We start from the raw sequence: 15,310 nt of genomic DNA, 5'->3' as shown, positions 1-15,310 counted from the left end.
GGCCCACCTCCACACCCCTTTCGGGGTCTCTATCCCCTCTGCTCTGTCCCCCCTCCCCCCCGCTTCTCCCTCCGACCCGGCCCTAGGGGCGAAGAAGCTGTCTCGCCTTGCCACCAAGCAGCAGCGAGTGTCACCGGATTGATAAAAGACTGTTTTTTTCCAATTTCTACCACGCCTGACCCCAATTTCCCACGGGTCATTTGCTTATCAAAAAGAGGGATAGAGACCGAGGGGGGGATTTGAATGCGTTCCATTGTTAACAGAGAAATTCAATTAGGGGCCGCATTGCAGGCTGAGCTTCTCAGCCCCTGGCTTTCCGGGGGTTTGATTTTCCGTTGTCATTTCCTCACCCGTCCTTCTCTGCCTCTCCCTCTCCCTCTCCCCTGCCCCCTCCCTTCCCTCCCTCCGGATCAACCCCTTCCTTCACCTCAGGCTCTGCCCTTCACGCCCCCCCCCCCCCCCCGCCCCTCCATCCATTATTCTTGGGGAAGGGGCGTGATTCAATTCATTATCCCCTACTTTCAGAAAAAGGAAACTGAAGCTCCAGGACGGGTGCAGACCCCCAAGGATGGGGGCTAGGGGACGGTGCTGAACTCTTCCCTCCACCCCCGGGGAATCATGGTAAATTATAATGACAATTGTAATGTTCGTTAAGCCCTTATTAGGTTCTAAGCACTGTACTAAGAGCCCTGGGGTAAATACAAGATAATCAGATGAGACACAGTTCCGACCTCACATCGGGCTCGTAGTTCAGGTCGGAAAGAGAATCGGTTTTGAATCCCCATTTGACTGATGAGGAAAGTGAGGCACAGAGAAGTGAAGTGATATGGAGAAGCGGTGAAGCCTAGTGGATAGAGCACGAGCTTGGGCGTCAGAAGGACCTGATTTCTAATTCCGGCTCCGCCACTTGTCTGCTGTAAGACCTTGGGCAAATCATTTAACTTCTCCGGGCCTCAGTCCCCTCATCTGTAAAATGTGAGACCCATGTAGGACAGGGACTATGTCCAACTTTGTATCTACTCAAGCGTCTAATACAGTGCCTGGCATACAGTGAGAGTTTAAGAAATACCATCATCATTATTATTATTACAGTGCCTGGCACATAGTAAGTGCTTAACAAATACCATAATACAAACAGACAAACAAAATCACCAAAGGTCACATTGCGGGCAAATGGGGAAGTCAGAATTAGAACCCAGGTCCCCTGATTCCCAGGCCCTCAATAAATGCTACTATTCCTACAATCACCTCATCTAGTACTATTATTACCAAGAGGCCCAGAGATACCGGTGTGTCACAGTGAGTGCAGGAGCTTAAAGGGGTGCTGGGACTTCAGAGGGTATGAAGAAAGGGAGGGGGAGGGCTTCAAAGTGACAAGTCACTTGGGTGAGTCATTCGGCTTCCCCGTGCCTCAATTTCCTCATCTGTCAAATGGGGATTCAAAAGCTATTCTCCTTCCGAGCCAGGGAACCAGAGACGCAGAGACCCAGGAAAAGGAGAAGCGAGATCTTGACGTGACCTTCCCTACGGGTGAGTGGTGCATGTGTGTGTATTTGCGCACACACACACGCCTGGCTGAACACATCTGGGTCCGTACGTCTGTTCTTGGAGCTCTGAGGATGACCTTAGCTCTTTGGGAGGGTGCCAGGGAAACTCTTTCCTCTCCCCTTCCCCCCAGCTTTCACCCTCTCAGAAATCTGCTTCTAATAACCAATTTGTTTGTTTAACACGCCATAAATTACCCTCCCTCGGACCCAACTGAAATGCTTAGTTTGGCAATTTTCGGCCATTTATAAAGTCAGTGAAATATTCCTTTATTGAACCCATCCTCCGACCCTCCAGACAAAAGCTGCTCTGACACGGCCTCTCTCCCAGAGGGGCAGGGAGGGGCCGGGAAAAAGGACTGGGAATTTATAAGTGGAATGGTCGAGGAAAGATGAAGGAGGTGAAGTGGCATGCCCAAGGGCATACGGCAGGGCAGGGGCAGAACCGGGATCAAAACCCTATTTTTGTTTTGTTTTTTTATGGTGTCCGTTAAGCGCTTACTATGTGCTAGGCACTGTTTTAAGCACTAGGGTAGATACGAGCTAATCAGGTTGGAGACAGGCGTGTCCCACATGGTGCTCACAGTCTTAATCCCCATTTTACAGATGAGGTAACTGAGGCCCAGAGAAGTGAGGTGACTGGACCAAGGTCACACAGCAGACAAGTGTCAAAGCCGGGAAAAGAACTCATGACTTTCTGCCTCCCAGGCCCGTATTCTACCCACTAGACCATGCTGCTTTTCAATTCCCTGCAGTGTATTCTCCAGTGCTTAGAACAGTGCTCTGCTCACGGTAAGAACTTAATGAATATTATTACTGCTGTTATTACTCTAGACCATATACTGCAGACTAGACTCTAGTCTCTAGACCGTAAACTCTCCTCGTAAGCTTGTTGTCGGCCGAGAAAGTGTCTGCTAATTCTGCTGTATAGTACCCTCCCAAGTGCTTAGGACAGTGCTCTGCCCATAGTAAGTGCTCAATAAATAACATTGATTAAAACGGTGGATAGAGTACGGGCCTGGGAGTTGGAAGGACCTGGGTTCTAGTCCCGACTCTGCCACTTGTCTGCTGTGTGACCTTGGGCAAGTAATTTCACGTCTCTGTGCCTCAGTTTCCTCACCTTTAAGTGGGGATTGAAACTGTGAGCCCCATGTGAGACATAGACTTTGATCAACCTGATAAGTTTGTATCTACCCCAGCACATTATACAGTTCCTGGCATACAGTAAACACTTAGCAAACACCATGTTAGTATTATGTCCATATCTGCAATTTATTTCTTTTAATGTCTGTCTTCCCCTCAAGACTGTAAACTCATTGTGGGAAGGGAATGTATCTGTTTATTGTTGCATTGTACTCTCCCAAGCGCTCAGTAAAGTGCTTTGCACACAGTAAGTTCTCAGTAAAGACGATTGAATTGTTACTATTATTATTATTATGAGAAGTAGCACGGGTTAGTGGATAGAGCACGGGCCTGGGAGTCAGAAGGTCATGGGTTCTAATCCCAGATCCGCCACTTGTCTGCTGTGTGACCTTGGGCAAGTCATTTCACTTCTCTGGGCCTCAGTTCCCTCATCTGTAAAATGGGGATTAAGACCGTGAGCCCCACATGGGACAACCTGATGACCTTGTATCTACCCCAGTGCTTAGAAGAGTGCTTGGCACATATTAAACGCTTAACAAATACGATCATTATAAACACCATGATTAGTACTTGTGCCGTGGCAGCCTCTGGTGGGCTCTTACCGCTGCTCTTCTCCACACTGCGCTCGGTGACATGATCCGCTTGGTTCACCCACTCCCCGTTGCACTTGAAGTAGATCTGCGTGGCAGGATAGGCCTTGCACGCCAGGGTGACTGGCTTGTTCTTGACGATGTACACGTCCTCGGGCTCCTCCAGGAAGTGGGGCAGCAGGTCCTGGGAGCCTCCCAGACCCGGGTTGGCAACCGTGGCACTTTGCTGGGCACCTGGGAGGGCACAGGAAAGACCCGTCAGACCCCTCCACCCCTTCCCTGGCACCAAATGGAACCGTTACGTCTCCCTGACCAACGGGGTCCAGAGAGGTTCGAGGCCTCACCCGCTGAATTGCACTTTCCAAGCCCTCAGTACAGGGCTCTGCACAGAGTAAGCACTCAATAAATACGACTGAATGACTGAGGCCACATGGCCGACCAGAGGCAGAGCTGAGACCCAAACTAGAGAAGCAGTGTGGTAGAGTGGATGGAACATGGGCCTGGGAGTCAAAAGGTCACGGGTTCTAATCCTGCCTCTGCCGCTGGTCTGCTGTGTGACTTTAGGCAAGTCTGGGCCTCACCCCTCATCTGGGAAATGGGGATTGAGGCCTTCAGCCCCATGTGAGACAGGGACTGTGTCCAACCCGATTTGCTTGGATCCACCCCAGTGCTGGCACATAGTAAGCACTTAATAAATACTACAATTATTATTATTAGAACCCAGAACTTTCGGCTTCTGGATACTAACTCAGTCGTTCATTTAATAGTATTTATCTTATCGTTGGACCTTGCTGGGTGGTCCGAGTAATCCGGGTGGGATCCGGGCATGAGGAAGGGAGTAGGAGGATGGAAGTGGGGGAGGAAACCAAGGAGAGAAGGAGGGAGAGAGTGGGGGGAGAGGGAGACAGGGAAGGAGGGAGAGAGGCAAGCAGGTACGGAAGAACTTGTCATCTAATAATGATAATTATGGTGTTTATTAAGTGCTTACTATGTGCCAAACACTGTTCTAAACGTGGGGGTAGAATCGAGGTAATCAGGTTGGACACGGTCCTTGTCCCACTTGGGGCTCACAGTCTCAAACCCCATTTTACAAATGAGGTAACTGAGGCACAGAGAATTTAAGTGATTTGCCCAAGGTCATACAGCAGATAAGTGATGGAGCTGAGATTACAATATATAATAATAATAATGGTATTTGTTAAGCACTTACTATGTGCCAAGCACTGTTATATATTCTCCCTCCAGAGGAGGGAATCTAGCCAGGCGTGTCTGCCATTCCTTGTGGAAATTTGCAAGAGCTACTAGTCTTCATTTAATTAATGGATAAATAAGTATGCAATCACAACTCCAAAAATTAATAATTGCTTAACATCGATGAAAATGGATAAGGAGAGAGCAACATGTCTCAACATTTATAACTCTAGAACCACCACGAATAAAATTAATAAATAGATCAACTATGAAAATGAATAGGTATGGAGCAACAACTATTGAAATTAATCACGATAGAACGACGATTAAATCTAATAAGATTAGAACGAGGACCATGAAAAGCGATCATTCTAGAAAACGATTAAAATGAATAAGTATAGGGTAATAGTGATTGAATTAATTAATTAATTAATTAATCAATTAGCAGGACATAAAAAGGGGAAGGAGCAGAGCATGGTCCAGAAATCTTGGGTTCAATCTCTCCAGGAAGGGAGGAGGAGGGACCCCCTGGTTGGGTGGGATGATCCCGGGCTTCTTGCCCTCCGCCATCCTGACAAGTGTCCAATTCAACTCCCTGAGCTGCTTCAATGTCCTTAGTAGAGTCACAATGACTGTTCCCCACTTCAGAGCCTTACTGAGGGCCCATCTCCTCCAAGAGGCCCGCTCTGATAAGCCCCCCTTTCCTCTTCTCCCACTCCTATGTCACCCTGAGTTGCTCCCTTTATTCATCCCCACTCCCAGCCCCACACCACTTATGTCCATATCTGTCATTTATTTATTTTTACTAATGTCTGTCTCACCCCACTCTAGACTGTAAGCTCGTTGTGGGCAGGGAGTGTGTCTTATTGCTGTATTGTACTCTCCCAATTGCTTAGTACAGTGCTGCACACACAGTAAGCACTTAATAAATAAACTGAATGAACAGACTTGGAAGAACAACTTGGGGAGGGGAGTGAGGTGTGTGTCTTTGTGGGCTTGTGTGTGCACGCACATTCTCCGACCCACATTAGGCTCAATCTAAATCCTCATTTTACAGATGAGGTCACTGAGGCCCAGAGAAGTGAACTAAGTGATTTGCCTAAGTTCACACAGCAGACAAGTGGCAGAGCCGGGACTAGAACCTAGGTCCTTCTGACTTTCAGACCCCAGGCTCCATCTACTAGGCCACATGGCTTTTCATGCACCACAGTCTCCTCTGGAAAATGGGGATTCAACATCCATTCTCCCTCCCACTTAGTTGGCGATCAACCTGATTGTCTGGCCCATCTTTTAGCACCCCCTAAACTGCCTGTGAGAAACAGTGTGGTGTAGTGGATAGAGCATGAGCCTGGCAGTCAGAAGGCCATGGGGTCTAATCCCGGTTCCGCCACTTGTCTGCTGTATGACCTTGGGCAAATCATTTACATTATCTGGACTTTAGCTCCCTCATCTGTAAAATGGGGATTGAGACTGTGAGCCCCATTTGGGACAGGGACGGTGTCTAACCTGATTAGCTTGTATCTACTCCAGCGCTTAGAACAGTCCTTGACACATAGTAAGCATTTAACAGATACCGTCGTTATTATTATTATAAACGCTGACTGAATCCCATAAATAGAGAGAGGGGGCCTACCTCCCCCTCCAGTTCATCCATCAGCGCCGCAAAGCCCGGTGGAGGGAGGGGGCGGGGGTGGTGGGGGGCGCCCAACCTGTCGAACCCACCACCATCCCTCATGTTTGCATTTAACTGCTAATGAAAGGGAAATGGACTGTGACGAGGAACCGACAAACTTGGCTTCTCCGGGGGCTCCGACACCACACGCTGACTCCTCTCCCCTTCCACCCACCTTCAGTCTCCCAGGGAGGGGGGTGAGTCCGATCAGGGGGCTCCAGATCCCCCATCCCACTCAGAGACCCCCAGAGGTCATCATCTCCTGGAACCCCCTGAAAGGCAGGGGGCAGGGGGAGAAATGGGTAGGTTGGCACTGCACACCTAGGAATGCAGCGGCACTAATAATAATAATGATAATAATATTTGTTAAGTGTTTACTATGTGTCCAAGCGCTGTGCTAAACACTGGAGTAGGTAAAATGAGCCTTTCCCAGGACTCTGAGCCCAGTAAGCTTGTAAGAAATGGTGTTACTAGTACTACTAAAGGAAACTGCAAGCCCCTCTTTAGAGATCCGGGAATCGGACGCGTCGCCCGTCTTCGATGAGATTTCCTCCCCGGAGGGGAGATGTTTGTGGGGGTCTCTTTGCAGGCCGCGTCGCCTCCTGACTCAGAGGGTGTTTGGGTGGGCTAAGAGAAAAGCGTTTCTGTTAGCAGAACCTCCTAGCTTTTATGATGTACTCTCCCAAGCGCGTAGTACAGTGCTTTGAGCGCTTCATAAATACGATTGATTCAGGACTGAGAACCCACTGTCCCGTAGCCCACGTGGCGAGTAAATTGGGAATTTCAAGTCCCAGGGAGACCCGGGGGTGCAGAAAGGGAGTGCTCTGTCTCGTTCTGCTGCCGCTTGACTGTCAGGTCCGCCGATTAGACTGTAAACCCGTCAATGGGCAGGGATTGTCTCTATCTGTTGCCGAACTGTACATTCCAAGCGCTTAGTACAGTGATCTGCACAGAGTAAGCGCTCAATAAATACTATAGAATGAATATAAAACATTCGGGTCACAGTCCTTGTCTCATATAATAATAATCGCAGTATTTGTTAAGCGCTTACTATGTGCCAAGCACTGTGTTAAACCCTGGGGTAGATGCAAGACATTCAGGTCAAGTAAAGCCCTTCTCTCACATAATAATTGTTGTGGTATTTGTTAAATGCTTACTATGTGCCAAGCACTATGCTAAGCCCTGAGGTAGGTGCAGTACCATGAGACTGGACACAGATTGCTCAGTGGAAAGAGCATGCGCTTTGGAGTCAGAGGTCATGGGTTCGAATCCCAGCTCTGCCACTTGTCAGCTGTGTGACTGTGGGCAAGTCACTTCTCTGTGCCTCAGTTACCTCATCTGTAAAATGGGGATTAAGACTGTGAGCCCCACGTGGGACAACCTGATTCCCCTGTGTCTACCCCAGCGCTGAGAACAGTGCTCTGCACATAGTAAGCGCTTAACAAATACCAACATTATTATTAGATTGCTCCCTCACCTCTCTCGCACCATGCCAGCCCTGGGCAACCTGTCTCACTCCCTCCCCCAAATCCATATGTACCCAAATCCATACATGTGCTCAATCCATACCAGCCTGCCCTCAATCCTGGGCCTTGGTGATTCCTTGCAGGAAACTGCTGCAGAATCTCTGACTTGATTAATTGATTGATTGATTGAGGGTCTCCCATTAACACACACCAGGGTCACAGATCATCCCCTGGTAGACACAGCTGATCATAATAATAATAATTCTGAGAATTTATACAGCCCCTGGCTTCTCCCAAAGGAATTTCACATCCCTGGCCTGGTTCAGTCTTCACCCAGAGCCCTGGGAAACAGGGAGCAGTCTGGATTTTCCACATTTTCCCGGTTTTCTGATGAGGAAAGAGGCCTGGAGAATTTAAGTGATGTGAGAAGCAGGCCTGGGAGTCAGAAGGACCTGAGTTCTAATACCAGCTCCACCATTTGTTTGCTGTGTGACCTGGGGCAAGTCATTTCACTTCTCTGGGTCTCAGTTACCTCATCCATAACACGGGGGTTAAGACTGTGAGCCCCATGTGAAACATGGACTGTGTTCTTTCCACAAAGCCACAGTGCTTCGTAAAAGTTAAATGCTTGGGAGAGTCCCATAGAGTTAGAGAATACCATCCCTGCCCTCAAAGAGTTTATGGTCTAACAGGAAAGACAGACACCGAATAATTTACAGATCATCAACATGTTGACATTTATTAGGTGCTAAATATGTGCTAAGTACAAGATAAGACACAGTGCTTGTCACATTTGGGATCATAATCCAAAGGGAGGGAGAGCAGGTATTTAATCCCCATTTTATATTATATTTATACAAATATATATGTATATTATGTATGAGGCCCTGAGAAGTGATGACCTGCCTAAAATCAGCCAGCAGGCAAGTGACAGAGCTGAGATTAGAACCCAGGTTCTCTAGTTCTCAGGCCTGGGCTCTTTCCACTAGGCCATGCTGCTTCTCTGCTAGAAATAGAAGAAGAGAAACAAAAATGGTGATATAGATGAGGAAGTGTTTGAAAAACTCCAAGTACTTATTCCACAATGATCATTTAAATATCCATTTTTGGTTGGTTTACGTTATTACCAGTTTTATCTATGTTTTCCTTCTTGCTCCCTGTAATTGTGTACAATCTACGGCCACCTGTCCCCCTCTTTAGATTGTAAACTTCTTGAGGTCAGGAACTGTATCTTCTACTTTTATTGCACTTTTAGTTATTTTGTGTATCTGTAAACATTGTACCATTAACATTTTTATTGTATTTTATTGTACCATTAACGTTTTTATTGTATTTTATTGTATGCTTAGTGCTCCGCACACTGTACACAGTCAGCATAGTGCTCTGCACACAGTACACACTTAGGACAGAATTCTGCACACAACATTTTTAATGTATTTTATTGTACGCTTAGTGCTCTGCACACAGTAGGTATTCAGGACAGATTTCTGCACACAGGAAGTACTCAGTCAACCAATGTTATTTACTGAGAATTTCCTGTGTTCGGAGCATTGTCCTAAGTACCCACTACAGTGCTCTGCACACAGAAAGCATCTGGTGTAGTGCTCTGCACACAGTGGGCAATAAGCACAGTGCTCTGTACCCACTAAGCATTCAGTAATAATTATAATAGTAACTGTGGTATCTGTTAAGCACTTACTATGGGCCAGGCACTGAACTAAGCGCTGGGGTGGAAACAAGATAATTGGGTTGGACACAGTGCCTGACCCACATGGGGCTCACAGTCTTAATCCACATTTTTTTACAGATGAGGAAACTGAGGCACAGAGAATTGAAGCTACTTGACCAAGGTCACACAGCAGATGAGTGGCGAAGCTGGAATTAGAATCCAGGTCCTCCGACTCCCGAGTCCGTGCTCTTTCCACTAGGCCATGCTGTTTCTCATCCTGATGATGATCATAATGTGCCAAATGGTTTCTAACCATTGGTTGTGGGGGAGAGAGAGGTTTCCATGGATACTATATGGCTTTTAATGTTCATCTTACAGGCCCGTCCTTGGCTCTAAGACACACCAGCTTCCGCCGGTTAACTGACTGCACCTGAAAGTCGAAGCATAAGTCACAACCAATTTTCCCACAGGAATAAATGGGGGTACTGATTCCCCAACCAGGGAGGGTACTTTTTTAAAAAATCAAAATTTCCCAGAATTGCGTCCACGATCAATTATAGATGGGTAATTTAGCTACATTAAGGTGGTTGTATGGCGTCAGAGAAGGTGCTACGGTGGACATGTAGCCGACTTCTACTCCATCAAAGGGGAGATGCATTAACCCTAACCCTGGTGACTCAAGTAATCAGATGGGCTTCTCGGCCTCCCCCGCTCCCCACTACGCTCCCCAGCCACATCCCCTGATGTTCACCACCGGTCCCCCCAACCCTCTTTAAACCCTCCCCTCTTCTCTGTCTATTGCTGTTATGAAAACTCTTTCGCTGCCTTCTTCTAACTGCCTTTAGCTTGTTCCTGCTGCACCCTTAATAATAATAGTAATAATAATGATAATAATTGTAGTATTTGTTGAGTGCTTACTATGAGCCAGGCACTGTTCTAAGCGCCAGGGTGGATACAAGCCAATTGGGTTGGATTCAATCCCTGTCCCATATGGGGCTCATAATCTTAATCCCTGTTTTACAGGTGAGGTAACTGAGGCCCAGAGAAGTGAAGCAAACAGCAGACGCAGGGTGGAGCCGTGATTAGAACCCAGATTCTTCCGACTCCCAGGCCGTGCTCTATCCACTAGGCCATGCTGCCTTGGAATTAAGGCCACAATAGGAGGTTTTATCGAAGGTAGGAATCGTGTCATAACTATATTTTACTCTCCCAAGTGCTCAGTACAGTGCTCTGCACACAGGAAACTGGAAGTTCCTTGCAAGGAAGGATCGTGTCTTCTAACTCTTAGTCTCCTGAGCGCTCAGTACAGGGCTCTGCACACAGTGAGCATTCAGTACATACTATTGCACTGTATTATTTCCCCTATTATTCTACTATTTCCCCTTCCTCTACAATTTCCCCTATCCACCATCTCTTTTTATGTCTGTCTCCCCCTGTAGATTATAAGCTTTTTGTGGGCAGGGGATGTCTGTCAACTCTGTTGTATTGTACTTTCCCAAGTGCTTAGTATAGTGCTCTACCCACAGTAAGCGCTCAACAAATACCATTGATTTATTAATATTAGTACTTACAATGGCTGTGGCATTTACTAAATCCTTACTGTGTGCCAAACACGAGGAGACACAGGATAATCAAGTCGGACACAGCCCCTGACTGCAGGAAGTGCTCAATAAATACGATTGACTGACTGACAATCCCTGCCCTCAAGGGGCTTACAAATAAGAAAGAAAACCAAGTGGTCATGGATGTTAGCCATGACCAGGTGAGAAAAGGGGTCCCAAGGGTAAGCGTTTAACCAATACCACAATTATACTTATTATAAGGGTATTTTTAAAGCACTCAATCACCTTGCCCTCTCTCACTTCACCTTGCTACTCTCCTACTCCGACCCAGCCTGCACACTTTGCGCCTGAAATGTCAACCTATTCACTCTACCTCGATCTCCTCTATCTCACAGCCGACCCCTCGCTCACGTCCCACCTCTGACCTGGAATGCCCTCCCTCCTCATATCCTACGGACAAATACTCTCCCCTCCTTTAGTTTTATTGAAGGCCCATCTCCTCCAAGAGGCCTTCCTTGACTAAGCCCTCCTCTTCTCCCACTCCCTTCTGCTTCACCTTGACCTGCTCCCTTTCTTTAACCCCCTTCCAAGCCCTACAGCACTTATGTCCATTTTGCCATTTATTTCTATTAATGCCCACCTCTCCCTCTAGACTGTAAAACTCGATGTGGGCGGGGAATGTGTCTGCTTACTGTTATATTGTACTCTCTCAAGAGCTTAGTAGAGTGCTCTGTGCACAGTAAGAGCTCAATAAATACAACTGACTGACAGACACCCTTAAAGGAGAAACCCAATTTGGAGGAGGGAGAGTAGGGGGAATCTGCCAACTAATTATGGCAACTTCTCCAATCCCTGGAGAGTCGGAGGAGCTGGGAAGAGTACATGGGTAGGAGGGAGATGGAAAGACGCCTCCCCACCCTCCCGGGGGGGGGGACCCAGGAGTCCCCACCTCCCCACCCCCTCCCCTTGCACGGAGGAAACAGTTAATAAAGCCGAGTCCTAAATAAGCATTTGATTAGCAAACGATAAAATAGCTATTGTGTCACCGAATTAAGCTGTAATTGTTGCTGATAATTGGCTGGTTAGAATTTAATAAGCTGCAATTAAATGGAATGGAATCCAGAGTAATTAGGTGGTCTCCTTACAGCAGGGAGAGATCTGGAGAGGGAAAGACACCCCTCCTTCCCCCCGCCGCCCCCCTTCCCCCAGCAGCTTCGCTTCTTTTAGAGAAAGAGAGATGTCTCCTACAAACTCCCAGGGGCTGAGGGAGCTGGTCTATGCTCCTTCCCACCGTCTCCCCCTCCGAGTGTCAGATTAGCACTGCGTCCCTCCCCCTCCACCCTGGCAAATTCTTTAAATGTGATTTTGGCTCCTACATTTCCGGGGGGCTTTGGCGGTGGCTAGAAAGGGGCTACTACTACTACTAATTATTATTATGGTATTTGTTAAGCGCTTACCATGTCCCAAGCACTGTTCTAAACGCTGGGGTGGATACAAGCTAATCAGGTTGTCCCACGTGGGACTCAGTCTTAATCCCCATTTTCCAGATGAGGTGACTGAGGCCCAGAGAATAATAATAACAATAATAATTACAGTATTTGTTAAGTGCTTACTATGTGTGAGACTGTGAGTTTCACGTGGGACAACCTGATTGCCTTGTATGTACCTCATTGTTTAGAACAGTGCTTGGCACATAGTAAACTCTTAACAAATATCATAATACATTATTGTTATTATTATTATTATTAATTAACAGACACACATTCCCTCTCCACAACAAGCTCACAGTCTAGGTGACCCGAAGCCCACCCGCCCCTTCCCATCTGGAGTCCCTCACCTGGATCCTCCCCCAGCATCTCCAGCCTTTCCCATTTGAAGCCACCCCCTTCCCTCCCCCTCAGGTGGCCTTATCCGGTCTGGGGTCGCCGCCCTTCAGAGTCCAGGGGCGATGTTGACAACAGGAGTCACTTAGAAGGCCGGTCACGCATGCCAACCCGCAGCCCCCAGCAGCCCCCCGCAACCGGGCCCAGTCAAGGTGCTGCGGCTAATTTACGTGGGGAAGATAAACGGCGCCCATAACGCTCCGTTTATTACACCCCGTCAGCATTTTTACAATGTCGCCGACAATTAATTCAATTAAAACCCCTGTCCTGAATATAAAGACGTTTCATATTTCACTGCTCTAACAACAAACCCCCCGACTCCAGCCGGGGCAGGCTGGGGTCTCTCGAGGCCCTCCCCCTCCACTGCAATCCTGTGTCTCACACTGCCCATGGCACATCGTGTGGTTTATTTCTATGATATTTGTTAAGCGCTTACTATGTGCCAGGCACTGTGCTAAGCGCTGTGGAAGATACAAGCTAATTAGGTTGGACACAGTTCATGTCCCACAGAGGGCTCACAGCCTTAATCCTCAATTTAGTTAGTCTTTCCATCGTATTTATTGAGCACTGACTGTGTGCAGAGCACTGTACAGGTTCAAGGGAATCAGTTTGGACACAGTCCCTGACCACCATGGTGCTCACAGTCTTAATATCCCATTTTTCAGTTGAGGTAACTGAGGCCCGGAGAAGTGAACTGACTTGCCCAAGGTCACACAGGAGACAAATGGCGGAGTCGGGATTAGAACCCACGACCTTCTGACGACCAGGTCCTGGCCCTACCACCATGGTGTTTCGACTCTATGAGAGCCTTAGAACAGCATTCAATCATTCATTCATTCCATCGTATTTATTGAGCGCTTACTGGGCGCAAAGCACTGTACTAAGCGCTTGGTAGACTACAATGTAACAACAAACAGACACAAGGAGCTCACAGTCTAGAGGGGGAGACCAGCGGTAAGATACACCCGGGCCCGAGACAGCCTGGGGTCCGGAAGACCTGGGGTTAATTAATTCATTCAATAGTATTTATTGAGCGCTTACTATGTGCAGAGCACTGTACATTGTACATTCGGCAATGCTGCGTATTAAGCGGCCAGAGTTAAATCGTCCCGGCCTCCTCAGCGTCGCTTCCCTGAATTCGGTGTTGAGAGGCCCTCGTGGGCTTGGGACCCATCCACACTTTAAAAGGATTAACAGGTCACTATGTGCTGAGCGCTAGGGTAGAGAAGAGGTCGTGAGCTAGGACACTCTCTCTATACCACACGGAGCTTACAAGTGAGCTCATCTCCATTTTATCTCCCAGGGCCCAAAGCGGTTAGGTGACTGGCCCAAGGTCGCACAGCAGGCCAGCGACAAAGCCGGGACTGGAATCTGGCTCTCCAGAGTCGCAGTATCCTGCTCTTAGGTCCTCAGTAAGTAGCCCTTTCTATTATGGCATTTGTTAATAATGATAATAGTGGTATTTGTTAAGCGCTATGTGCCAAGCACTGTTCTAAACACTGCACTTACTACCTGCCAGGCACTGTGCTGGGTACTGAGGTAAATACAAGCTATTAAAGTTGGACACAGCCCATAATAATAATAATGATGATGGTATTTGTTAAGCACTTACTCTGTGTCAGTCACTGTTCTAAGCAGCGTGGCTCAGTGGAAAGAGCACAGGCTTAGGAGTCAGAGGTCATGGGTTCTAATCCCGGCTTCACCACTTGTCAGCTGTGTGACTTTGGGCAAATCATTTAACTTCTTGGTGCCTCAGTTACCTCATCTGTAAAATGGGGATTAAGACTGTGAGCCTCACGTGGAACAACCTGATTACCCTGTATCTACCCCAGTGCTTAGAACAGTGCTCGGCACATAGTAAGCACTTAACAAATACCAACATTATTATTATTATTATTATTCTAAGGGCTAGGGTAGATACAAGGTTCTCAGGTTATCCCACGTGGGGTTCATACTTTTAATCCCCATTTTATGGATGAGGTAACTGAGGCCCAGAGAATTTATTCATTCATTCAATAGTATTTCTTGAGCGCTTACTATGTGCAGAGCAATGTACTAAGCGCTTGGAATGTACAATTTGGCAACAATTTCAATGACTTGCCCAAAGCCACACAGCTGACAAGTGGCTGGAGGCGGGATTAGAATTACGACTCACGTGGGGCTCCCAGTCTTAATCCTCATATTCCAAATGGGACCTGAGGCCTAACGAGGCCCTGAGAAGTGGAATGGCTTGCCCAGGGTCACGCAGCGATCGGGTGGCAGACTCTTCTGACTCCCAGACCCGTGCTCTATCCACTAGATCATGCTGTAAGATCGATGTGGGCAGAGAACGTATGTGTTTATTATATTGTACTCTTCCAACCTCTTAGTACAGTGTTCTGCACGTAGTAGGAGCTCAATAAGCATGAATGAATAAATGAATGTATGAACTGAATAATAATAATGGTATTTAGTAAGCCCTTACTATGTGTCAGGCACTGTACTAAACGCTGGGGTGGATACAAGCAAATCAGGTGGGACGCATGGGGCTCCCCAGTCAACATCCCCGTTTTCCAGATGAGCGAATCCAGGCCCAGAGAAGCGAAGTGAC

At 47.5% G+C, this 15,310-nt stretch overlaps 1 protein-coding gene across 1 annotated transcript in view; it reads right to left on the bottom strand.

Moving 5' to 3' along the window:
- UNC5A (unc-5 netrin receptor A) overlaps positions 1-15,310 on the bottom strand; it is a 73,118-nt gene that overhangs the window by 20,578 nt on the left and 37,230 nt on the right. The window contains exon 2 of the mRNA XM_039910571.1: positions 3,290-3,556. Coding sequence (XP_039766505.1) covers positions 3,290-3,556 — 267 coding nt within the window. The remainder of the gene's footprint in view (positions 1-3,289; positions 3,557-15,310) is intronic.

The sequence above is a fragment of the Ornithorhynchus anatinus genome, chromosome X2, assembly GCF_004115215.2.
Source record: "Ornithorhynchus anatinus isolate Pmale09 chromosome X2, mOrnAna1.pri.v4, whole genome shotgun sequence".
Taxonomy (NCBI): domain Eukaryota; kingdom Metazoa; phylum Chordata; class Mammalia; order Monotremata; family Ornithorhynchidae; genus Ornithorhynchus; species Ornithorhynchus anatinus.
Note: the sequence above shows the minus strand (reverse complement) of the source record. Positions and strands in the feature narration are given on the sequence as shown.